The following is a 27,520-nucleotide window of genomic DNA, read 5'->3' on the forward strand; positions in this document are numbered from 1 at the left end:
TCCAAAATAATGTCATTTTGAAAAAAAAAATTAAAGTATTTTTTTAATTATAATTTATTTCAGAGTTATAATACTTTTTTATTATAATTTTTTTTAACTCAAAATAACATTATTTTGAGAACAAATATAAATAACTTATGGGGAAGAATTCGTTTACAAATTTTTTTGATTTTTTTTTAAATTACACTATGTTTTCTCGGGAGAACATAGTGAAACTAGTATTCTCCCGAGAGAACATAGTGTAATTTGTAAGAGTTTGTAAAAAATTTTTTGTAAATATAACCTGTTCTATAACTTATTTAAAAAATATTAAATCATAAAAAAATCATGGTAGTTTGGATCACTCTAAATATTTCCGTGGCACACGTGCTGACCAGTTGCATGATGCACCGCAGGTTTTGGTTTTAACTTTTAATATGACGTAATTTCATTTAATATTTTATTTTGCACACGTTGCAATAAATAAAAAATCATGAAAACTACGTGGCCCAACATAAACCAAATAAAGTATTTTATTTTTTAATAATTATTTTAAATAATTTTAAAATAGGGTCAATAATTTTTTATTATTGACCATGTTAAAGGTTGATTGATCTACTATGTTGTTTATCTTCTAAAATTTTATATTAATTTAGGGCTTTATATTTCTCTTGTCGTTAGTTGGTGCAAGAGAGATTTTTTGTTCTAGGAGAAATATAAAACCCCTTAATTTATTTCTATCTAATTAAAGTTGACCGACATTTACGAGAATAATATATGAGCAAGTGATTTATTCGAATAAAAGGTTCCTTCCTCGAATAAATGTCTTTAAAACCCTATGAATAAGGGGATATTATCCCATCGTGTCTCTCTCTCTTTCTCCTCATTCCCTAACACTTTAAAAACTCAAAATCAATTGTATCACTCATTTCCATCTCCAATTTCTCATATTTCTCTCAGGTTATCCAAGTTTTTAGACGGTATTTCAGCTAAGGTAAACCCTTTTTCTTTTCTTTATGTTGATCAACTCCAAATTTCTTTTATTTTTTCCAAATCGTTTGTTTGAATTTCAATATTGTTGATTGCACCATATTTTTAAATCCCTCCTTCTTTGTTCAACTGCCCCGTATTTAAGTAGAAAAATGGAATGTGTAATTTTCTTCTTGTTATTGTCTGTGGATATACTATTGGACACCTTGTTATCACACCTTGAATTGGATGAGTCTCAATCCTAAAGAACCCACAAATATTCATCTCAAGTTCATATATACATGTACAAACCATTAGAACAGTTAGAATAAAATAAAATAAAATAAAATTTGTGGATTCAAATTGAGTTGCCCACTTCTATAATTTACTCAAGTGTATCATACTTATTTACTTGAGTGCGTGGGGGAACACATAGGCCCCCCAACACATAAGTTTTAAGTACTTCCTTTCAAGTATGATAAACTCTATAGTCATTTTGAGGTATATTGTTAATGGGAAAAATATTTCTGCAGTTACTGCAGATAAATTATCTATATTTATTTTCAAAACGACGTCGTTTTGATATTGAAATTTTAAAAAATTATAAATATAAAGACTATTATAACCCTAAAATAAATTGAAATTACAAGAACACATGATTTCCGTCCAAAACGACGTAGTATTGAGTTTACTGTAGATAACTTATCTGCAGTAACTCTGCAGAAAAAATGAACCCATTATTAATATTATGAATATTCTTTGTAAAAATACTGAATTATAGTATATTTTATGAGGAATGAATTCATCTGTTGCAGGAGAAATTCATCCGCGGCTGCACAAATAAAAGAAATCCCTTCAGCTTTTTTTTTTTTTTTAATTTGGTGGATCCCACGATTTCATGAGTCTAAGTTTCTCCTGTTAACCCATATTTTGTTTATTTTTTTGGATGATGTTTTGAGAACAATATACTGTAAATTTAATTTGTCATATTCAAGGTTTGTTTATGGTTTATACTCTTCCTAGATGAGTTACACAATTTTTTATTTTTAAACCACATTGGCTGCTTTTTAATATGTTTGTTAATGAAAAGGGATGCATATATGTAATTATAGCGACGTATTTGCAAAATTAATAACGTTTTCCCTAAAAAAAATTTTTTGAATATTATGCTACTGTAATTATTTTCGACTTAATTCAATGACACGGGGCTACTTCTTGACCTAATTTTACGTGACAAGGAATTTCAGTATAACCTTGACATTAAAAATCTTTTCGTCCGTAGAAAAAATATTTTCACTTGTTTTTTTTTTTTTTTTCATTGTGGTCTACTGTGCTAATAAATCTTATCATATTTTCTGCTATGCGAATTTTTCTAATGAAAAATATTTAAATATTTGTTATATTTTATTTAACTTTTTCAGTTGATATTTTATTTATCAAGATGCATGGCAGTAGAAAATGAATACACAATGTGGTTCCTTAACCCATTGATCTGCACATGAGAAAAGAAGTATACACTGCTTGCATTTCAAAACAAAGTACTCAGCATTACAACACAGCTTTTCACTATCACATATTTTTCATGTTACAAAAGGGTGAATATAATGATAATGCTAAATTTGGATTCATGTGCCAGCAATCAAATCATAGTAAGAACTAAACCAACATCCAAGCTTTACCCAATGAAAAGGGGGAGCAGTGTTATCAACACTCATCAAAACATTGTCTCTTCAATAACTCCTCAAAACACATGTATGACACACAAATATGAACTTTTTGATGGGGATGCATCTTATTGCACATCCAAGATGAAATCTATAATCAATGCTGTGGGTTGTGTACTGGTCATGATGCAGAACACACAATCAGCAAGAAACTGGTCTCTGTACAAACTCTTCACTTTTGTCCAGCATGTGCATTTCTCTTGGCTTCAAGTGTTGTACCCTCTTTAAGTGCTGCTTGAGCTTCATTCTCCATTCCAAGTCCAGCCAGTGAAACAGATTGAAGATAAGATGCAATGTGCCATATGGGGGAAATCACTTGTGCTTGCATTGCATCATTCAGTGCTTCCTGAGGTATGTCACTGAAGAGATAACACAAACTGCGCCGTGCATGGACTGTTGGAGAAATCATTGTTCCAACATCAATGAACTGCATGTGAAACAATAAACTCTTGTCAGAACAAACTAACATAAAAAAAACCAAATTAAATGTCAAATAGACCTGCTAAATAAGATGGACCCAAAGGTGCTGCCAAAATGCTACCTTCATTGACTTGATATAGATTCAATCATTCAAATGAAAGAATAAATTACTTTATTCTTGACAATTATTATATTCACAACATTAAATATTGATGCACAACTCCAGTTAGAAAACAAAAGCATTATTCATTATTATGAAAATCTCACATCAACTAGTACTGTAGGATCTAGTCACTATTAAACGGGCAAATCCGGGTGCACAAGGCTCCTTGACTTGCGAGGGTAGGGGTAAAGGTTGATTGTACGTAACTTCACTCTTGCATTTTTGCAAAGAGACTGTTTCCTAAACTCGGACTCATGGCCTTCCGTTCACAAGAAGCAACTTTACCACTGCTCCAAGACTCGCCCTTATCTAGTCACTATTAATTTCAATAAAAATATATTGAGAGATCTATTTTGTAGCACGCAATCTTATATCACTAAAAGCAAAGTTACAATTAAAAAATGGTAACCCAAGTTTTGATTAGTCTAAATAACACCATAAGAAATCTACCTGTGTGTAGCACTCAATTGCTAATCTAAAGTCTTTGTGTCGGAAAGCAGCATCCCCTTTTTTCTTAGAATTTAGTGTGTCCTGCATTTGATCAGTCCACATCTGGAATGATAACTGCAGTATCAGTGAAGAGAATACACGAGTTAGCATCTAAAATAATGAAGGATAATATGATCACTTCACAGTTTTTGAGTAAGAGTAAATATATTGCACCAATGTTATTAAAACCGGCCCGATCAATGACCTGGTCGAGGTACTGGGTCACTGGTTCAACCAGTGGATCACTGGTTGAACTGCATGACCCGGTAATTATATATAAATCTATAATTCATATTAAAAAAAATTATAAATAAACTCAAATAGCTGAAAAAAATAATATAAACTCTAAATATTTTAATATAAAAATAAATAAATTATACATTATTGTCCAATAAAGGATCAAACAAACACATAATGCTTGTTATATTGGTGTTTCAGGTTTGGTAAACGACATCTCTAACTATCAAATCAAAATTCCCTGCATAGTGCATGACTGAGATAATATTAAGATTGTAGATACATAACTTATGTAAGTCAATAAGTAATAGATCACTCAAATATGTCAATTATTATTATTTTTTTGGAAAACTTTTTTTTTGAATTTCTTTTTTAAAAAACCCGGGCCGGGTCACCGGTTTTTAACCAAAACCGGCCGGGTCGCACAGGGTAGTACCGGGTCTGATACTTGACCGATCCAATGTAATAACCGGACCGGTCAGAAGACCGGTTCACCGGGTTGACCCGGCCGGTTCGTTCCGGTTTTCACAACATTGTATTGCACACACAAACTACTAACCATAAAAAGATATAATAAGTTAATAAATAATCTAATATCAAAATCAATAAACAATGTAATATTAAAATATATGTTAGATAGATAACCTCATTTGCTACTCCTTCATCATCTTTATAGCCAATACTTTCGAGAACTTCATGTATAGCAGTCAAGTCCTTTCTTGAACATGCTTCACCAAGTGGAGATAATGAAGCAAAAGTAGCACTATGTGCCATACCCATCAATAAGTGTGAAGGAACCTAAAAAGAAATGAGAAGAAATAAATTTTGGTGAGGCAAAATAATCAGGAGTTGAACTTCCAAACTAGATTAGTTAAGCTTTGTTGTCATGAATGTCTACTATGTGTGTGCGACCATATCCATATGCAAGTATGAATATAGAAAAAAATATGCAACATTTTCAGTATTAAGATTATAATTTTTGTTTCAATTTTGAGATTTCCCATGTGTCTACAACCAGTGTGTCTGTGTCTAGAAAATTCCAAAGGAATTTGTTTAGAATGATGATATCAGGACAAGAGTCCCCTGTCCCAATTATAAGAACAAATCCATCTAGCTGAGAGAAAGAAACCACTTACTGGACCAGGCTAATCAAAAGATGCACAAGACTATCTTGTTATGATAAAGAAAATATACTTAACAGGGAAAGTCATTAATCACATTTTGTCTTTGCCTTATTTTGAAGACCTGTGAAAAAATCAAAAGGTATTTTTCGAACTACGGAAGTGATGCTTTACTATCACATAATAATAGTAAACACACCTCTGTTTCTTTCTGAAGAGGAGCCAAAGCAGCCACTAATGACTTCGGATTAGGTCGTTCTCTAGGTTCATACTGCAAACATCGAGATGCCAACCGCACTAACTCAGTTCCATCATCATCAGAAAATTGTCCTTCCAAACAAGAATCTGTTAGCATCTGAAGATTTCTGTCCCGAATCAAATCAAGAGCCTGCTCCAAATTTTTTGAAAATTAGATATGCAAGTTTGCATATAATATACAAATATGTACACTAAATGAAATATAAAGGTGAAAATTATGCTTTCTTCAACTTTGTCAAGGTAAATATTTGTATTATTTACAACTAAGTAATCTTTAATAATGATTTCTAATATTTATAATTTATCAACTTCTTCCATTCCTTCCATTCTTTCTTTTAGAAGGATAGGTGAGTGGGATTCTTTTCCCTTCAATAAGATGACTTACATGACTTGGGGGGATATGCTTCCCACTAAGAAGATCCAGCAAAAGAGTGCCGAAGCTATATATAACACTTTCTGGTGTTACTCTCCCTACAGAACAAAGAAGAGTTATAAGAAACCCTGGATCACCCAATTCTTACAAAATATTAACGATTGTAAATTTTACAATGCAAGACACATTTTCTATCAAATATTGCACAAAGAAAAACACAAGCAAGAAGGACAACTAATAACCATAGGCATCATATGGCTGCTTATGAAGGGAAATAATAAGCTGATTCTTAAATATGCAATGAGCTGAGCACTTCCAGTACATTAGACATACAGAGAATGTTCAATTTAAGCCAACTTATGCACCACTGAGATGCTTTTTCACCAGTGCAAAAAAAAGGGACAAAAGTTTTATGGGAAAAAAGCACCACCAAGCTACAACAATCTGAAGCATAAGTAGCATATGAAGACATAAGCCTAGATCAAGAGGTTGTTTTTCTTTGTGAGAAATTAAACCTTCGCAATCGCAACTCATGATAGTAATAACCAATTCTGCAGCAATATTAGCCTTTTAAACTGTTATTTGACACAAAGAATGTTTATGTATCGAGTTTATACAACAATTTTGGCATTCTAAAAGAATCATAACTTTTTTCCTACAAATCTAAATAAAGCCATGACTGCAAAGGAATAATGCACACCAGTTCTGAGATACTCCGGAGGGGTAAACGCCAAATTTGTGCTATAACTTTTCCCGTCCCTACTATTCTTCATCAGGCCAAAACTTGAAAGCCTAGGATTACATTCCTGCAAAATTCTAACATATAATTCATATTAATCGAATTATGTTTGACATGTATAGAAAGGGGAGCACAAAAACTTACCTCATCAAATAGAACTCTATATGCATTGAGGTCATGATAGAGGGCACGCCCTTTGCTTGTGCAGTATTCTAGTGCTTGTGCAAGATGTAGAACAACTCTTAGTCGCATTGCCCATTTCATCGGTTGTGTTTCCCCTGATTTAGACACATGACTATATCACTTGAACAACACAATCATGACAATGTAGTATGTAGCAAGGAAAACAGGATCTTAAAAGAGAGCCTGCAAACATCATGAAATCTAAATCTAAAATCTAACATAAACTTTTGGAAAGATTTATCTAATAATGTTTTTGTTTAGATTTTGAAGGTCACAAAATGAAGCTTCAAAATTGGAAATAAACATTGTTTCTTTACAAAAATCAATTTTCACACCTCCCAATATGTCATATTTGCATTATTGTAATAGTGAATGCTATTTATCTTACATACACACTTCTTCGTAATTTGACACTTCAAAAAATGATTTTTCCTATCAATATCCAAACAAGTTTTACCCTTCAAATCAATTTTCCTACAATCAATTCTTACAAAAGCAATTCTCTTCAAAGTTAATTCCTCAAAATCTACACCTAACACACCAAGGCTAAAATACGATATCTTTAATGTGTTTATTCCTTCTCTTAGAGAAAAAATAACATGTCTACTGATTGAGAGTAAATTGATCTATAATTACAACACAAGTAAAAATTTGAAATATCACAAAAAAAAAATTAAGGCATGCGACAGTAATCATTATAATAAGCTGTGCTAGCACCCTTTGTGAAGTTGCCCTAGTCCAAATAATAACTGACAAACAAATGCAGAAAAATGGAGAACATTATATAACATCCAAAATGAAAACGATTGAAATGTGGTGGCTAGAGCTCTAATCGCATATTATGCACCAATAGAGTCCCAAGCCACTAGCATTGATCTAGTGGTGAAGGATTTGAATAGTCTGCATGAGGTGATAGGTTCAAACCTCAGTGCCACCATTGTATCCAAAAAAATAAAAGCCAGTATTTCACTCACAGCAAAGCCAATAGCAGAAATATCGGTAAACCATTAATTCAATACATATTGATCAGATGTCCAAAAATAAAAAGGATAAAACATATGTATGAAAGGAACTATTACAATGGAAAAGGTGTTTTGCCAGCGTTTCATTGGGCATATATTCGGTCACAAGCAACCTCTCATCGCCTTCACAGCAACAACCAAGCAAATTTGCCAACCTCTGGTTACGAAGCTGACCAACTGATCTAGCTTCCTCCTACAGTTACAAAAGAAAATTGTTCTGATTAATTTAAAGTGAAAAGGACAATGAAAGGAAAACATACCAGCACAACATGGTGCACCATTAGCTTCGGAAAAATAATCAAACCTAACCATTACTTGAATATTATCAATCCGATTGATAACATATTGAAATATACTTTTAAGCAATAACCACAAACACACTAGCATGTTCCCATCAATGCAAACTGATCAGACAACAAAAAGACCAGAAAAGGTCACCTGATTTCCATTTAAGAAATTGATTTCAACAAAGGTCAAACATAGTGGGTGAAAAAAGAGAGTTCAATGGTCGTGATCTCACCAAGAAAGTGTTAGATACCCTACTATTACTATAGCTATGTGAGGAGAAATAAATGGAAAAATAGTCGATTATTGACCTGCGTGAACAAGAGAGGTGAGGAAAAGGGGAATATGCATAGGAGATTTTCTAGTAACTGCCTAGACACATGGCAGCAGGAGAAGGTGTGAAGTCTGTTAAGAGTGTTAAAAGAAGATAGAGTGGGAGTGGAAAGGAGGGAAGAATTCAGTAGGTAAAGTGGGACTTGGGAGGAAGCTAGCCCCTTGAAGAGCTAACCTAGTTACTGAAATGCTTCATTTCTGTTTCTTTCTTACGTCAGTTTCTGTAATCTCTGGGTTGATTCCCAGTTTTCTGCAATATTAGAGTGTGTTTCTAACTTTCTATTAGAAAGCTAGCATTGACGACCCTCAGGGTAATTCTCCCCAACGTTGAATCCCCCCTTCCCTGCCCTCCACCAACAAAACACTAAGTGATGGATCATGGAAAGTTTCCATATGTGTAAGTCTGTCAGTGCGTGACAGAAAAGAGAGAACAAAAACGACTCACCAAAAGTTTATATTATGATTTATTCATCAGTAATGGTTAATTGGCACTTGTCTAAGGTAAATTCTAAGTATTTCTGCGTGGAAGGTTGTGAACAGGAGAATAGAAAGTTAAGAGAGTATCTGAAGAAGCCATTAAGTAAAAAAGAAGAATACTTGCCAAAAACTGCCGAGCATCAGGCCAAGCATTTCTATTAAACCGCTTAACAGCAATCCTCATTTGATTCTCCATCTTCCCTTTATAAACAACGTTAGGAGCCTTCTCTCCATGTTCAGATACTATATTCTCAGCAGCAAAACCAGATGTTGCATTCTTAAGTTGCTCCAATGTAAATTCACGAAATACAGGCCCATGATTGGCCTCATTTCTGTCTCCATTTTCTGGAAACCATAACAATAAACATCTATCAAGTATCAACCATAACCATTACTCAACAGAACAGAATGCATATAGCATCAGTGTATCACTTTTACCTACCAGCATCTGGAGCTTCAAGAATAGATGCCTTAACTTGTGAATCCACGCAACATGGCACGAGTGTGGAGCACTGAATCCCCATTTTGATACAATAAAATCAAAATCAAAGTAATGACAACCTCCTCCACTCTCAATTATGTGCCTTTCTGTATATATCCAAAAACAGTAACCTGTCCACTCAGCTCCACCTGGACTGTTTCAAACTTATGCAATGTCACAACATACCTCCATATTGAGCATTAACAATTCGTCACCAAAGTCCAAAGCTCAGGTAACTATATGATGTAAATGCCTGTGAATCACATCAAAAAGCTGTGTTTAAGGTAAGATAAAGGGGATAAACCAGCAACAAAATTTCTGATCATAATCCACATTTTAGGTATAAGGGCATGGTCTTTGATCACTCCCAATCAGCTAAAATAGAATAGTCCCTATATTCTTTACTTAATTTTCAGGTGGCACTAAGTACCAATAAGCATAAGTCAGATTTAAGGAGAATACAAACATCTACAATCAACAAATGCAAAACTACTTCCTTTAAGGGGAAAAGTCATGATAGGGCAATAACCCCAATCCAGATGATCTTAAATATGACAACCTAACAACTATTAATCTTATCATTTAAAGCCAAAAAAACATCAGATATGAACATTTAATTGCATTTCACCAAAGTGGGGTAAATCATAAACACACAGATGCTGAATATATAACCTCATATGATAGGATAGTATCTTGGCATCTCTCTGCATCTATCTCTTTTTAGAGTCAACTCAGAATGCTACTCAAGTCTATTTTTTTCAAACTAAGAACTGAATAAAGCACAACTTTTTCAACCTACCCAAAAAGCTACTTCACCTTTAATCTTCTTCTTCTCCAATGGTAGAGGGAAAAAGTTGATCCACCTGAAGCTGATAAAAATGCTTTTTTTTCTCTCTCTCGATCAAATCAACAGTTTTACCAGATACACATTTTCGCTCCAGAAAAAAAGGTTTACAATTTGCAAAGTTCGAGTCTTTTCCTCGATTGAATCAAACCCCACATATAATTTTCCTCAGAAAATCAAGAATTTTTGTTTTTCCCAAAGCCCAACAATTCTTCACCCCAGATCAAGTAAAATATTAAACCCAATATTTAAAAAAAAAGTATATATATTATTATAAACACAATCAATTAAGAAGAAATGAAACTCAAAGCTGAACTGAAGATCTGTGTGGAAAGCTGAAGACCGAATGAAGAAGATGGTGATGATGAAGCTAAGCTTATGAATTTTAGTTTATTTTATTTTATTGACCTTTTCATTTGGAATAAACTATAAATAAATCAATTATTATCTCCGACATGTCATGAGTATATATTCAAACTCTGCATATTAATATTTTAAAAGAAATAGTTAACAATTTATTGGCATACTTGTTCATGGAATTTTTTATTTCCATTATTATTTCAGTTTGATTTTTTTAAATGCTCTTTTCTTTTTTTAAAATAAAAAAAAAAAATCCACCGCCAAGAATAACCAATAATTTTGAAGGGTTTTATTTACTTGGTATAGTATAGCTAGGCATAAAAGTCAAATCGGACACATTCAACCAATGACGTGTGTCCATGTGTACATTATCCAAGAAAAAGCATTATTTTCAAAAAGGAAAATAACTACACACCAGAATTGAATTTAATCAAATTCTTTATTCGGCCGTATGTGTCAATTGTCAAGCAATCAAACTGTATTAAATTTTAGCTAAAAGAATAAATGCTTTTTCCAATTTCTTTTCTTCTTTTAAGCTCATAAGAAATAAGAACACATATGAATTTAAATATTTTGATATAACCTTTTAGGGGCGTTTGATAGAGGAGAAATTTTTTTTTGTCTGGAAATCTCGATTTTTAAAAATATGATTTTATATTCAGTTTACGGTAATATTCAAAAATTTAAAATTTAAAAAAATTCTGTTTCCCAGAAATCCGGCCAAAATCCTTGCACCAAACACCCCCTTAAACACTCGTGAATTTATATACCTACATTTCGAGGCATGCTTTTCAGCATAATGATGCTTATTTTAATTTGTAGGAACTTTGCTTGTAGCTGTCTTGCTTTAAGGGATAACACAAAATCATTCTGCATTTAACAATTCCAACTATGCTATTATAACTGTCTTGCTTTTATGTACGAGTATATATATATATATATATATATATATATATATATATATATATATATATATATGAGGCAGGATTCTTTGACACCTTATATGAGAGTCGTTAGATAAAAAAAAAATCAACGACTCTGATTTGTAAGTATTGACATCATTGATCTTTTTTGATCTAACGGCACTCAAATGAGGTGTCAAACTTTAAATTTGACATTGATGTCAAAAGATCTACCTCTATATATATATCGTTTATCCTTTTAAAAGATATAATTTTGTATCATTATAAATGAAATAATGTCATTTGGATACATAATTGCTAATCTTTTATATTTTTTCTCCTCCTTAGAATTAGGAAGAGAGAGAAAACGAATAATAAAATGGAAAAATTTATCAATTATAAACTAAAATGATATTATTTCATCTAAAATAACACAAAATTATATCTTTTAAAAATATAAATATTTTTTCATATATATATATATATATATATAAAAGTCTAACACCACTTTTTGAAAGACTAATCATCGTCATTTACAGCTAAAAAGAGAACAAAAAAATAAGCCAAAAAAGGTTAAAGAAGAGAAAAAAATACACCTCTTTTCCAGCTCACACCAAATAAGTGTTGACGTGAGATATATAATAGATCTGATAAACCTTAGAATGAGGCGTGTGTTTCTTGCCTCTAGAGAACGTGTGACTAACGTTCTTCATTTTGAAATTTGTTTACCATCCTTTAGTTTTAACATTATATATGATTAATTTGGTAAACTGTAGCATGACTTTAGAATGAGAGAACATATTTTTCTACTAAATTGTATTGTTTGACCAAAAAAATGATGACCTTTTTAAAAAATGAAGATAAGAATTTCCCCTTTCAGTTTTGAATTTCTTTTAAAAATGATAACCAAATTAACTCAAGCTATTAACTAACTTATATGAAACACATATTTGTACAAGTTTGGAAGTTAAATCTCTTCGTAGAGCTAACAGAGCTTAGTTCACGTTCGAATTTTCTATTAAAAAAATGTACAAAATATCTTACTAGGGACACGAGTGCTTAAATATTCCAATGGCTAATGGGTTATTTTTAAATAAGCTAATGGGTTATTTTTGGAGCCCATACTCATGTTTTTTTTTTAATATTAATTCATGCCATCTTTTTTGGCAAAAAAATTAAAATATTACACTTTAATAATTAATTACGAATAGATTACAGTTTGAATATTATTTTCAGATTTATTGCAGTCATTCACGCCCAAAATGGGCGGGACAATTAACGCACAAGTTAGGCGTGAATTCCACGTCATTCACGCTCAAACCCATGCAAGCGTGAATCAAAGGGTATTCCAGCCCCATCTAGGCGTGACTCAGCCCCCTTTCCAGTCCACTTTGGGCGTTAATACCACTTATTTTTCCTATATAAACACCTCTCATCTCCACATTCATCACAACTCTTCATCTTAACTTCTTAGTCTTCGATACAGTCTCACTTGCTTATGCATACTCTGTTTTGTGTTTTTCTTTATTAATATAGTTAAGAATGAGTTCACATTCTGATTTTGTTCGTGTTGTTTTATATTATACTGGTAGGAAAATGGAAGGTCGACGTGGTGTCATTTTTTAAGGCGAGAAAAGACCAACATGTATCATGCGGAACTCAATAATTAGCGAACTACATCAAAAAATTCGTCAAAAGTTAGCGCTTGAAGGTAAACAATCTATCAATATGGTCACTGCAAGAATATGGTGTGAATCACAATACATTAGTATGCAAGTTGTTGACGATGAAAACGTAGAAATGGTAATCGAAGAGTTTTTCAACCAGGCAAGGAAAGATTTTCTAGAGTTATACATGGATATTGCCGAAACAGAGGATGTTGTTATACCCGTGAGGTCAGTTGATTTAAATTTTGCACATAATGCATCATCATCTGCTGCTCCTGTTGGTAATCTGTCTGAGGAAGGAGAAAATGACCTTACTTGGGTTATGGAAGATGATGGTGAGGATGACGATGATGAAAATATTGCAATGAAAAATCAACTTCTTGCTGAGGATGCTAGTGCTTCAGACAACGATGATGAATGTGGTATTCCTGAAACTCAAATCCTAGAATATAATGTTGTGGCGGAGTCTCATGTCCAGGAACATGATAACGTCGCGTCCACTCAGTTACCGCCAATATCGGAAGGTAAGTAAGTTAATGGACTGAAAATATACATTTATATTTATCAAATTGTTTGGTTTTAATGTTTAATTTCGTACTTGCAGTGGACGATGTTGTTCCATTTTGGAAAGAAATTCCACATTACACATACATTAATTGGGATCATCCGAGGGAACAAGATTCTTTCCATGATGGTTCAAGTTCTGGCATGGTATGCAAAACGAGTGTGAATTGGGAGGGTATGGTTTGAAAGTTTCTTATAAAAAGGCATCAATGTCAATTTCACTTGTTCAGGAGAAGATCACCCATGCGTATGGTTTCAAAGTTTCTTATAAAAAGGCATGGTATGCAAAACAAAAAGCAATTGCGATCATGTATGGTGATTGGGAGGGGTCTTATGCATTTTTGCCTAGGTGGTGTGAATGTATGCTTCGCTTTTCTCCAGGTTCTGTTTATAATATTCAAACAGATGATTATTTTGTTGCCCACTGACTGGTACGTGAAAAACGAGTGTTTCATCGCATTTTTTGGACTTATAGACAATGTTGCGAGGCTTTCAATTTTTGCAAACCAGTAATTCAAATCGATGGCACTCATTTATATGGAAAGTATAAAGGGAAATTATTGATTGTCATAGCTCAGGATGGAAATGCAGAATGTTTGCCATTAGCACTTGCAATTATTGAAGGCAAGACTTTGGAAGCATGGCAGTACTTCCTTGATAACATTCGTCGTCATGTCACGCAAAAGCAAAACATATGTCTCATTTCAGATCGGCATCGAAGCATATTATCTGCTGTGGAGAATCATCGTGGTTGGCAGCCACCACATGCCCAACATGTGTTTTGCCTTCGCCATATTGCAAGTAATTTTAATCAAAAGTTCCGGAACGAAAAATTGAAGAAGACGATTATGAATTTGGGTATGTTTTGGTCTCTTTTTTATGATGTTTAGGATTATTATTCATTGCAACAAATTATTAAATATTTTTCTCTTTTCAGGTTATACTCCTTCTAAGGTTGATTTCGATATAGCCTTTGCAAAATTTCGTGACATTAGTCCTGAGATTGCAGATTGGATTGATCAGATTCCAAAGGAAAAGTGGACGAGGGCATATGAAGTCGATGGACTTAAATATGGCCATATGACATCAAACTTGTCTGAATCCGTTAACTGGGTTTTGAAGGGTGCAAGAAACATGCCAATAACTGGTTTGGTTAAGCATACATACAGCAGGCTAGTTCATTATTTTGTGGAAAGAGGTCAAGCAGCTACAACACAGCTTCATGCTTCACATCGTCATTGCAAAAATATAGTTGAATCGATGAAGTTTAATGAGTGCCTTGCAACAGGTCACAATGTGCGTACATACAATGTTGATGAAATTGTATTTGAAGTTGACGAGGGTTATGAGAGATCGTATTTTGTCAACCTTCCAGAGAGATATTGTCAATGTGGAAAGTTTAAGGCTTTCAAGTACCCATGTAGTCATGCCTATACGGCGGCACTAAGTGTTCGGCAGAATCCTTTTGGATTTGTGGACGATGTGTTCTTGACAGAGAATTTGGTTCATGCATACTCATTTTCTTGGCAGCCAAGTGGTAATGAGGCTGCTATTCCACCTTGGGTAGGTCCAGTTATCATACCCGACAAATCTATGTTGCGTGCAAAAGGCCGTCCAAATTCAACTAGGATACGCAACGAGATGAATGAAGTTGAAGCCAGTCAAAGTCGAATTAAGTGTGGTCTTTGTAAGCTACCTGGGCATAATCGCCGCTCTTATCCTAATCGTTTACCCAATCAGTGATGGATGTAACGTTTGTAATCAAAATGATAGTCACCTTTTACGTGGCTTTATTATGTTGTGTTATCTATGTCATTTGTTTCATTAATCTAGTTATGCTGAAAAATAAATAACTCATACACAATATGGGATAAGCATGCAGTCCATGAAATATACAGACATAAAAGTGTCAAACATAAGTCACTGCATGTAAATATGGTGTCCTAGTACATAACAAACTACGATGGTGGAGGCCATTGCCTCTCCCGTGCCTGACGAGGAGGCAAAAATCTGCGTGGAGGAGCTACACGTGGCCCAATGTCAGGGTCGGCTGGGGCTAGAATGACATCTGGAACAACCTCTGGTCCTGGCTCTGGCTCTGATGCTGATGTTGTAACTGATGCTGGACCTGATGTTGTAACTGGCTATATAGGAGATGAAGTAGACGCATTGTAGGGAGGTGGAGTGACATCTGTAGGCTGAAATGGTTCCCAATCTGGCACCGAATCTGGGTCCCAACACATTTGCTCCATCAAGTCGTTAACATCTCCATGTGACCACGGCTGGTAATCCTGAGTGCTAGTCTCTGCCTGTGTGGTTTGCATGTAATCAGGTGCGCTGTGGACTGGACTTGCATGATACACTGGCTGACTCTGGGAGTCCATGGGTGGACCATGTGTACCTGTCTGCGAAGGGAAAAATGGCACATCCTGATGGTGAAGAAGACCGTAATAAATGGGTTGAGAATCATATGTCTGCCCCATCGAGGGGGGCCTGAAGTATCCAGACATATTCATGCGTGGCCTAGGGGCATGTATAGGCTCCGGAAGTGGTGCCACTGGCTCTCGACGGCGTCCTAGCCCTCGTCCTTCCTGTCTATGTGTAGGAATGTCAAGAGATATCTAAGGCTCATCCTGTGTCTGGGCCAGGGGAGCCTGTGATCCTGGCTCCTCCACCCTGGAGGACTCTCTGAATACAGAAATTAAGCGCCCAATCTCCTCATGAACCCAGTCTAAACCAAAGGTCTCAAAATGCTCAGGAGTAGTCGCGAAGTAAAGCATCCCCAAACCATCAATCTACAATAAAAATAAACAAGACAGTGTAAATAATTGAAAAAACTTAGAAACATATCGCTCTTTAGAAAACATACACTGCGTCCAATCTTCGCCGCTCTCCTGGATACATAACGCTTGCCTCGGAGCCGATACCAATCCATATACTCATGGTTTGGTGACCTCAACCCAGCCAATGGGGGGCAGCTGACCTATGTGCTGAGCCCTGATCTGCCATCTATGTATGAATGGTCTGAGCTTAACTTGCCTGTTATCAGGCCATTGACCTCGAAGTATGTGATCATGAACCCCTTTGAGTTTTCTAGGCCTCAAAGGTATCGGCTGGACCAAACCAAACTGTCTCAAGCATCTATCTGGTTGGCACTGCTTAACCGTATGAAAACATATGATCGGTGTCCTAGCCAACCAAAGATATCGCTCATCTGCAGGTATGTCCAAGAAATGATAGTCCCCATACGGCTGCCAAACAACCTACAAAAAATATGATGAATTTCCATAACGTATGATTTTGGCAGCCAGAGAAAATAATAATCGTAATTTCTTACAAAAAATATAACATACCTCCTCGCACAGGACTCACCAATTCGTGGATGTAGCACCTGTAACCACTTTCCCATCAGTCGGCAATCCCAATATAGCCGTAACATCCTGCAATGTAATGGTCATCTCGCCCTGCGTCATGTGGAACATGTGTGTCTCTGGTCTCCACCTCTCCACCAGAGCACTGATCAGCATGAGATCAATCTGAAATAAATGCAGACATTTATTATCAAAATAAACTTGTTTAAGCATACACTAAGTTTTTCACATTTATTATTAAATTAAAAGTCATATGATCAGTACTTTCATATATGCGTACCTGAACATGCCGCATGCGGGCGACATGTAGGAAGCCAGCCTGCTGCAGGTAGTCTGCCACGACATCGGGAATATCATCATAAGATGGCCCCCTGCATCTTTCCACGTCTAGTGTTGCACTGGCGACACTTCTCCTCGTTTCACACAACCTGTGAAACAATTGTGCATTGCGTGCGCCTCCTAAGTACGTCCCACCTGTATGGTCCTGGAAGCACGTGGGTCCTGGGATTCGAAGGCTCACCCTGAGCCTCATACCGGATGTAGATCGAGGTGACTCCGACGATGATGAGTCAGCCATAATAGTGTACTATACACAATAATAAATTAATTGGTTTCATTAATATATTCAAAAGTCATTACATTAATTACCTGTGTTACAACAATTAACTAATTACATGTGTTACAAAAAATATTAATTTACATGTGTTACAAAAAATTTAATTACTTGTGTTACAAAAAATATTTAATTACACGTGTTACAAAAAAATATTAATTTACATGTGTTAACAAAAATATTAAATTACATTACCTACAAAAAATATTTAATTAAATCTGTACAATATTCCTAGTTCACTAATATATTCCACATTCACTACAGTCACTATTGTATTCCACGTCACTATTATATTCCTAGTGTTTAAGACACTACTTTAACATATTTCTAGATCACTATAATAACATATTTCTATATCACTATAGTATTATATATAAAACAGATATGAAGACTTACTTGTTCGACAGGGCTTCGCCGTGCAAAATGCTCCACAAATAACCTAGAGAGAAGGCAGACCAACTTTAGAGAGAAGGTGTGAGATGGAAAAGTGAAATTTTTGGGGTTTTTATAGGCCAAGCAATTCACGCCTGGTTTGGACGTGAATTGTCACGCCGACTTTGGGCGTGAATTTCCTGTAATTCACGCCTAACTTGGACGTGAATTGTCCCGCCCATTTTGAGCGTGAATAACTGCAATAAATTCGCACATAGTTTCCAAACTGCAACCTATTCGTAATTAATTATTAAAAGTGTAATATTTTAATTTTTTTGCCCATCTTTTTATTCTATAAACGTATCTTCATGTTGTTACTTGTATATATATATATATATATATATATATATATATATATATATATATATATATATATGAGAAAAATATTTCTCAAGTTGCTTGAGACAATGTTATCTCCTGCCATCCCAAAACTACGTCATTTTGTTTATTTATTTCCATATATTAATTGATTTACCTTTGAATGATTATGATTCCTTTTTTCTCTCTCTTCCTTTATCACCATTGATCCATCTTTGTACGGTTATGATTTAGTAGCCGGAGATAACATTGTCTCGAGCAGCTTGAGAAATGATAAGTCATATATATATATATATATATATATATATATATATATATACATACATACATGAGATAAGATCCTTTGACACCAGTGTCAAATTTTAAAATTTGACATTATTTTATAGTGTGAAAGCATTAAATATGGAAAATCATAACCATACAAATTTGAAAATAAATATAATATTTCCATTTTCTACAATTAATTTTGAACGCAAACTTCCTTTATCTCACATAAAACAACGTCATTTTAGGCTGATAGTACGAAACGTTATATATAGTGACAGTATAAAGAGAGAATATATAAATATATAGAGAGAGAGGATCCTTTGCCACAGGTAGCGGTGTAAATAGGCTAGACTTTGGCTTAAATAGGCCAGGCCTATGTAAAAACATTGGGTATATCCTGACTTATTAATCTATGTAGGCCCCAAATTACAAGTCTGGTCTGACCTGTATTTAAAAAATAAAAGCGCCTAGGCCTGTTAGACTGTTTAAGCCTATTAAACATTTAACAATTAAAAAAATAACTAAAATATTATTATTTTATTATTCAAAATTATTAAAATAATAATTTTATTTATTATATTTTAAATAAATAATATGATATAGGCCGGTCTGTAGGCTTATAGGCCCAACATGTACAAAAAAAGCCTATGACCTATTTTCTAAATAGATTTTTTTAAAAGCTTAGCCATGTTCTATTTTACTATTTATAATAGGCCAAGCCTGACCTGATATAGGCTAGGCTGTAGGCCTCTGTAGGCCGGCCTACCCCATTTACACCCCTAGCCATAGGTATCAAATATTTATATATTGACATCGATGTCAAATTTTGAAATTTGACATCAAATCTTAACCGTTGATTTTCGTCAGTCAATGATTATCATTTATTGGGAATCAAATTTATTAATTAATTATTAATTCCCAATAAATGAGAACTTTTGATTGATGGAAAGCAACGGTTAGAATTTGATGTTAAATTTTAAAATTGGATACCAGTATCAAATATATATATATATATATATATATATATATATATATATATATATATAGGTAAAATTATTTATGTAACCGCTTTACGTACAGCAACAACGGGTGTATGGTTATGATTCTCCACATTTAATACTTTCATATTTTGTATGGTTATGATTCTCAGCATTTAATGCTTTCAAGTATATGTATGACAAGTATTTGATTGCTGCACGTACAGCAGCTGCAGAAATGTGAATTTCGTGTATATATATATATATGGCAAGATTTTTTGACTTTAACAAATTAACAAATCTGATTGTTTATGCTGATTGGCGGCTAAACAGAGGGCACTGAATATGCTTAGTGGGACCATTCATTCATGGTTAAGGTAAAAAACAAAAAACAAAAAAGCTCAAACTGTTGCAAATAAATGTATTCAAAATTTCAAATGCTGTATCCAAAAAAAAAATGTATTCAAATGCTATTTGCAAGTTAAGGATGTTTTCAATATAAGTGATTGTTGTTATCGGTCAATCTTTTTTGAAAAATCTCACTCTTTAGCATGCGCAATTATGATGGTCTCTTAATTTCAATGTGTTGACATCACAATGACACAAAATTATTTTTTAGTGAGTAGTTACAATTTGAAAAAGTTAGAACATAATAATAATAATAACAATAATAATAATAATAATAGAAGAATGAATAAATAATAATAATACTAAATTTTTTATTATTATTTTGTCTATGTATGCTATTAAACTATTAAACACTATTGTATTTTGCTGCTCCTCACAGTGGTTAATTAGCTGTGCAGCATCAAGTTGCAAAATATTCTCTCCTCTCTTTTTTGGTTGGGGAGATTCCAAATCAATGACTTAAGAGGCAAATTACAACAGTGGACTTGACGCTATATCATAACCTAAATTCTGGAAACAATAAGTCTATGATTGATCTTTTCTTAATCTACAACTTGAATTTTCAACACTTGCATGTTTCCCCGTGGACTAAAAGATGACCGGGCTAGCTAAGATGAGTACCGAAGAGCAGGTGTCACTTGAGTAAGGTGGATAGTTCTAGAAAAATTTTCTTATATTGTAGCAGATAAATTTATCTCCTATATACATATAAAATTATGTGAAGTTTATGTGAATCAATATGAGGAGAAGAGAGACAATGAGAAAATATAGATCTTATATAATTGTATATGTGTGTATGAGATAACTTTATCTCTTATAATATAGAAAAGATTAAACCCTAAAATGTTACATGAAAATGAGTGAAGAATTGAGATTGCAAAATGTTACATGAAAATAGACATATTTAGTGACAAAGTTTTTTTTTTTTTTTTTGGATATTAGTGACAAAGTTTTTAAATCTGTGTAATAAACGGATTGTGCTCGTGTTAAATATTAATTTGACACAAAAACTATTTATGCCATGTTTGTGTTGCGACCCAAATACAGAATTAACGCTTCCAATTAATTCTTAGAAATAATCCAATCTCAAACCGCATATTGCTGCGTCGAAATAATATGGTTATTGTGACATGATATTCAATTTATACTTTGATAGACAGTAAATTATTGAATCAATGTCTTACTATTACATTGTCTATGATATGCTAGCTTGTTACCCACTGCATATATTAATTGGTAGTTAAGACGAGTGATTGGATTTCTTTTAAAAAAAATTTAGTAGTTAAGTGATTGAATTTCTTCCTTGTGGAAATGGTTTCACGATATTGCTTTGAATACTTAAATGTTGTTTGTGACTCTGCAATGCACAGGTCCATGTTCTATATTCTAAGTGTACTGTTTGGGTCATCCAACATAAACAAATGAGACCCAAAAGACCAATACCAAGGAAACGAGGGAAGGGCCCAAACCTACACAATAGTCAATAGTGTAGTGACCACAAGATTGGTCCTTTTGAAAGTGTTGGGTATGGCTCATACTTCACATGATGATGTTGGCCCTAATTATCGGGGTCAGCAGAAAGGCAACTGGAGTCCCGCTCCCAGGTGAGCGAGCGGGGGTCCGGGAGAGCCGCCCCGGCGGGGGTCCGGGGGGCAGCGCCCCCAGGCCCGTAGAGGCTAGGTAATGTTTAGGCCTCTGTTTCTATTGTAATTTTCTTAGCAGTTTGGGCTTGGGCCCATGAATAGCTGCTGTTAGGGTTTCTTGTAATCCTATTTATATTTGGCTTGTAAACCGAGAGACTTGTAACGAGTGGCGGTGAGGTGAATATAGTACAGACAAGCTGGACGTAGCCTATATTGGGTGAACCAGGGTAAATCATCGTGTCAATCTCTCTACTCTTATCTCCTTTTTTGTTTTCTCGATTCTGTGTGATTGTCGATTTCCAACAGAAAGCCTAGGCAAAACAAAAGAGATTCGTTGGTTGCTACCATTTTGGTAGTAGTCCACAATTGTGGAGTAAATAGGCTCATATAGGAGTAAACAAATAATGTATGAATCACAACTCACAACTCAAACATTGTTGTAGATTCAGAGGCTGCATATGATATACAAACACTTTTTGCTGTCATTTTAAGTATAGTATAATTATTGTGTTGTGTGCAATCTGGGACAGAAGTTGACATTGTTTGTTGAAGAAGGGAGAAGTTCTGCTAGTGAAAAGATTGTTCAATGTGTGTTGTTTGATGGTTTGATGACTAATCGTGTGCAGTCATATCACATGCACATGGTGTTGTTTTCATTTCAGGTTTAATCATGTTCAGTTGTGCAAGCAGAAAGAGATATTTTCATTAACCAACGACTCCTTGTTAGATAAGATGCGATAAGCAACCAATTCAATACAATAGATTAAGCTTATAACTGATAGACCTTCAATAATTTTATATAAGTGATGGCCTTTCAATAATAATATATCATATTTTTCTTACACGTTTTCTCACGCAATGTGTTTTCAATAATTTTATATTATATTTTTTTTAATGCATTCTCTCGTGTAAAAGTTCTTTGAACTTATAACATTCAATAGTTTTATATAAATGAATAAATGATGGGTCTTCAATGATTTTATATTACATTTTTCAAGATGAATGTTGTCAAATCCATTATAATTTTAGAATTTTCAGTTTGTTTAGATATTTGAAAATTCTATTGGGTCTCTATTATAAAATTAGTTTTGTAGTATTGTTATAAACTACAGACATACTTTTTTTTTGTTTTTTTTTTTAAAAAAAACCTCAAATTAATTTTGTTCACAACAAAATCTATTATTGATTTGCTTTCATTTAAAATTAATTCGTACAGTATTAGTTTTGGAATGTCGAAATTGATCTTGACGGGTAAAATTTTTAAAATAAAGATACACTAAATAATATATAGATGGCACCACATAATTCACTAATACTATAAACTATAAGAATCATAGCTAAATCCATTTTTAATCATATGAGATGTGGTGCATGACTATCAAGTCACAAAGGCAAGATTAACCAAAAAGTTTCAATTCTAGTTGTGCTAGTAGCTTCCCTATTATTATGGACATTTACCTCAATACTAGTAGCCATGTTGTTTATAGAGATAATTTTTTTACAAATTTTACAATGATTAATATTTTTTATATTGTAGGAGATAATTATATCTCTTATACATATAAAAAATGACCTCACATATTTTTATGCATGTGCAAAAAATAATTTTTATCTCTTATAACATAAAATACATTTTACAAATATTAGAATTCTTATTATAATTATGGAAAAAATGTTTATTCTTTTAAATGACATAACTTATATCATTTCGTTCTCACAAAGAGGTGAGACTCATACCTTTACTTTTTTTGTCAACTCTCTCTCCACCTTTATCTATCTCTTTTTCTCTCTTAAAATGACACAACTTTATATTCTTTAAAATAATACATATTTTTTCCTACAACTATTCATTTCAGTTTCCTTTTCTCTTTTCTTTTCTCTCTCACGTTTATTATTATTATTATTTTACTTATTCCCCGCACAAGGCATCAACAACACTTGTTTGCTCCCATGTAAGTACAACAATATAGTACAAACAATTATAAGTAATCTGCTCTGATCACTTTGAAGACCATACGCACACAACCTCTCACTCTCACATTCCATTCATTCAAAGGATGACACAAGAAGACATTAATATAGTACAGACTTGGATGATAGATTTTCCCCCTCGCTTTTAATTGACAATATAGCCAAGCAATATAATAGCCGGTGACAATAAACTATTAATTTGACTAATTATTTAATAAAGGATATTTAATAAATAATAAAAAAGTATTTGAAGAGAAATAACAATAAATAAACAAAAGAGCTCCCATATTATTTTTGTCCAAATGATCTTTTAATAATTATTTTTTCCCCAATCGGTTCTTTGAAAGCTTGATTAATCTGAATTGAGCAGTTTCCTACTCTATAAGATGACTTTTCCAAAATTATTTTTTTATATTCCCATCAAATTAAATAACTACAATAAAAAAATGTATTGTGAAATTTCATTATTTTGTTAAAAGAAAGTGAACCAATATTTAATAAAATAACCACTCTTCATAGTAGTATCATATTCGTATTTTTTATTATTCAATTATAAGAAAAGAATGACACATGAGAAGGTGGTGAACATGTGACTTCAAAAACTTTGCCCTTATGGAAGAGAGTAATGGCACCAAAGGTTCAGGCGGAATTTCTAGACAAGAGCTTCTTGGAAGGTGTTCAACCTTTGAGTTGACTCAATTGTAGAATTAGTTGATTGAATTTTTTTATATAGGAAATAAAGTTTTTAAATTTACTTTAGAAAAATTTATTTAATGGTTGAAAAATTTATATAGGAATAAAGAATAATGAGACAGGATATTGTTACTACAAATTAATATTATTATCAATGTTACTATCATTTTGTTTCACCGTTAGATTGATTATATCAAGGGAAAAGTATTTCTACAGCCACTTTAGATAAGGTTATCTACAGCTACTCCTTTTTAACTAAGTACGATCGGTCGTACTTAGTTATAACAATAAAGCTGCTCTTTTTTTCTCTCTCCTCTGACACTGTCGGCTGACGTGGCGGATAGAGAAGATGCACTTTTAATGTACGACCGGTCGTACTTAGTTAAAAAAGGATAGTTGTAGACAACCTTATCTAAAGTGGCTGTAAAAATATTTTTCCCTTATATCAATCAAATAGTTATATTTATTTTCACCTTTATATAATTATGATTTCACATTAAATATGGAAAATCTTAACCATACAAAAGATGAAAGCATTAAATGTGAGAAATCATAACCATACATCTGTCATTGCTGCACGTATAGCAACTTTAGATATGATTTTATCATACCATATATATATATATATATAAGGTTTTATTACTCTCCTTTTACATAAAATAGTTATCTTATGCTGTAGAGAGAAAATGAGTGGATTCCACCATTGCATAAAAAAAGAAAAATGTGAGGTGCGAAAATTGAAGTGAGATAACATGAGAGAAGTTATCTTATGTGAAAGGAGAGTAATATTTCCCATATATATATATATATATATATATATATAGAGGTAGGATCCTTTGACACTGGTGTCAAATTTAAAGTTTGACACCTCATCTGAGAGTCGTTAGATCAAAAAATATCAACGACTCTGATTTGTAAGCATGTGACACCATTGATATTTTTTGATCTAACGGCTCTCAGGCGAGGTGTCAAACTTTAAATTTGACACCGGTGTCAAAGGATCCTACCTCATATATATATATATATATATATATATATATATATATATATATATATATATATATATAACTTCAAAATTCCTAAATTTTGAAACAAACACACCCTTAGGTGGCGTTTGGTTCAAGTTTTTTGATGGGTTACCCAAGCATCCGACCATGGCATTTTAGCTTGACCACGTTTGGTACAAGTTATTTAAAAAATATGGCAGCAAAATGATTTGCCCATCTTTCTCTTTGCGTGTAAAAACGAACGAGAAACAACGGGCAATAACGCCAAAGTTCCATTTAATAAGGGGTTACTTTAGTAATTTTATATTATTTTTCCATCATTATTTTATCCTCAACCAAACATAAACTTAGAAAACTTTAATCAATTTTCCTGGTAATATTTCATCCTATCAAACAACTTTTTTTCAACTTTACCAGCAAACTTACTTTCTTATAATTTCTCCAGTAATTATATTTCTCTGATAAAAAAAAAAAAATTCTCTTGTATCAAACATCCCTTAGTATTTGTAGAGGCGTGAGTCTTGAGGTGTTTGAAAATTGTAACTGAAATTATAAGATAGCTTCAATAAAGGTTTAACACAACACACCTTGTGTTGGCTGCCATTATGGTTCCCTTGTTCTTCAGTAACTGTCTACCCTTCTGGTGCTTGTGTTTTCTTTGACCAAAGTACTGATGCTTGATTCATTCCATGGAGGATATTGCGCAACAAAAAATATCCAACTCTACTAGTTCATGTTCATGGTGTCCTTAATTTAAGTATAAACATAATAAATTCTACATCCTTCAATTCCTGTCCTTGATTCTTCAACCTGAAATCTTGGTTTGGCTTGATCCTTAAATATCTCTTAGCATCTTTTCCGAACCTTCTTGCAAGTTGTTAAATATCTTCAACTTGTTTCTCTAGTATCGATCACAACAAATACTTTTATTCCTTCAATTTTAATCGCAGAAAATGTATTCTAGCTTCCATCTTCTTCTCATCTTTAATGGTTGATTCAATTGATTCATTTATAGTCTAAATATCTCTCTTAAATATTTACTTTGATGCTTAAAAAAAATATTGTAATACATTTTTTTTTTGGTGAAAATATTGTAATACATTTCTCAAAAGATTAGTCATCATCTTATCATAGTAATTAATTATTAATTAATGATGATATGTTAATAATTAATTATTAATTTATTAGCCTAATATACAAGTATATTTCAGTATTATTTGAGAATATAATCATACTCCCGAAGTCATATCAAAATAAAAAAAAGCACGAAACTCATGGTATTAACATTATGAAGAATAAAAAACCTGGAGTATTGTATCACATTTATAATATTAATATATTAAATATGTATATTTTATGTTTTTGCTAGCAGAGATAGATAGTTTGCGTAAATTTATCATAGTGCGGAACATCCATATAATAATAAAAATAAAAATAATAAATATAAACTATCAAATAATAATAATAATAATAATAATAATAATAAATATAATAAATAAATTTAATCATTATCATATTAATTAGTGATTTAAAAAATCTATATAAATTTAAACATTTTCCAAAAAAACTTAAAGAAATAATTATTGAAAGGATTTCCTAACTTATCTTATAAAACCTAAAAACCCACCAAAAAAAAAAATTGTTTTTATCTTAAAAAAATTGTTTGGTTATATTAGATTTAACTCTTTTAAAGTGAGAGGGATTTATTTTTTAAAAAAAAGGAGGAGTTATAATCATTAATTAAAAACCAACACTTGGAATTATAAAATGAAATCCTTGTACTTCTCAACATGAAAATTATAACAATAACCCCAAAATTCTATATTGTATGTAAGTCTTGAGGAACAACACTGAATATGGACAATAACTTTGTATTTGCCATTATAGGTAAAAGAATAATTCTAAGCACTAATAAGGACAACATTGCTCATGGAGAAGTTAAGTCATCCAATGTAATATATAAGTATTAATTATATTTGTCAAAGTTAGGATATTATTATATTCTAAATTCAGAATTCAAGTAATTTCTCTGGACGAAGAATCTAATCTATAATCCACGTACTTCGGTAGAATCATTTTTATCTTCTTTCATACACCTTCATTTGAACCTGTAGTGAATAGATTGAGAACAAAAATTTATACATTAGAATTAAACTATAGTTTTTTATAATTTATTTATATGGAATGACAACTTTAATATTTTAAATAAATATTAAGTATGAAAGTCTTG

General features: G+C 32.8%; 1 protein-coding gene across 3 annotated transcripts; it reads right to left on the reverse strand.

Annotated features, from left to right (window-relative positions):
* Positions 1-2,479: 2,479 nt before the first annotated feature.
* LOC133314127 (serine/threonine-protein kinase BSK3-like) lies at positions 2,480-10,485 on the reverse strand. 3 transcript variants are annotated; one of them, XM_061515572.1, is made up of 12 exons: positions 10,070-10,485; positions 9,440-9,506; positions 9,215-9,360; positions 8,897-9,117; positions 7,735-7,870; positions 6,617-6,750; positions 6,434-6,539; positions 5,746-5,831; positions 5,302-5,490; positions 4,627-4,779; positions 3,706-3,819; positions 2,480-3,099 (listed from the first exon to the last, which is right to left on the reverse strand). In XM_061515572.1, exons 3-12 carry the CDS (start codon positions 9,294-9,296, stop codon positions 2,845-2,847), a joined length of 1,476 nt encoding a protein of 491 aa, XP_061371556.1. In that variant the 5' UTR covers positions 9,297-9,360; positions 9,440-9,506; positions 10,070-10,485; the 3' UTR covers positions 2,480-2,844. The 3 variants fall into 3 exon arrangements, with proteins under 3 accessions (XP_061371556.1, XP_061371557.1, XP_061371555.1); XM_061515573.1 differs by having other exon boundaries at positions 10,053-10,485; XM_061515571.1 differs by having other exon boundaries at positions 9,215-9,506.
* Between the last annotated feature and the right edge of the window lie 17,035 nt (positions 10,486-27,520).

This window comes from Gastrolobium bilobum, unplaced genomic scaffold (genome assembly GCF_033153095.1).
Source record: "Gastrolobium bilobum isolate Gb01-03AN ecotype WA unplaced genomic scaffold, APGP_CSIRO_Gbil_v1 utg3818, whole genome shotgun sequence".
Taxonomy (NCBI): Eukaryota; Viridiplantae; Streptophyta; class Magnoliopsida; order Fabales; family Fabaceae; genus Gastrolobium; species Gastrolobium bilobum.

What these genes read in the sequence shown, in the direction of transcription:
- LOC133314127 (XM_061515572.1), bottom strand. Translation starts at nt 9,296, where the DNA reads ATGGGGATTCAGTGCTCCACACTCGTGCCATGTTGCGTGGATTCACAA. An exon ending in TCTTGAAGCTCCAGATGCTG is followed by an intron (nt 9,118 to 9,214) that starts GTAGGTAAAAGT and finishes TATGGTTTCCAG; the next exon opens with AAAATGGAGACAGAAATGAG. An exon ending in ATAGAGTTCTATTTGATGAG is followed by an intron (nt 6,540 to 6,616) that starts GTAAGTTTTTGT and finishes AGAATTTTGCAG; the next exon opens with GAATGTAATCCTAGGCTTTC.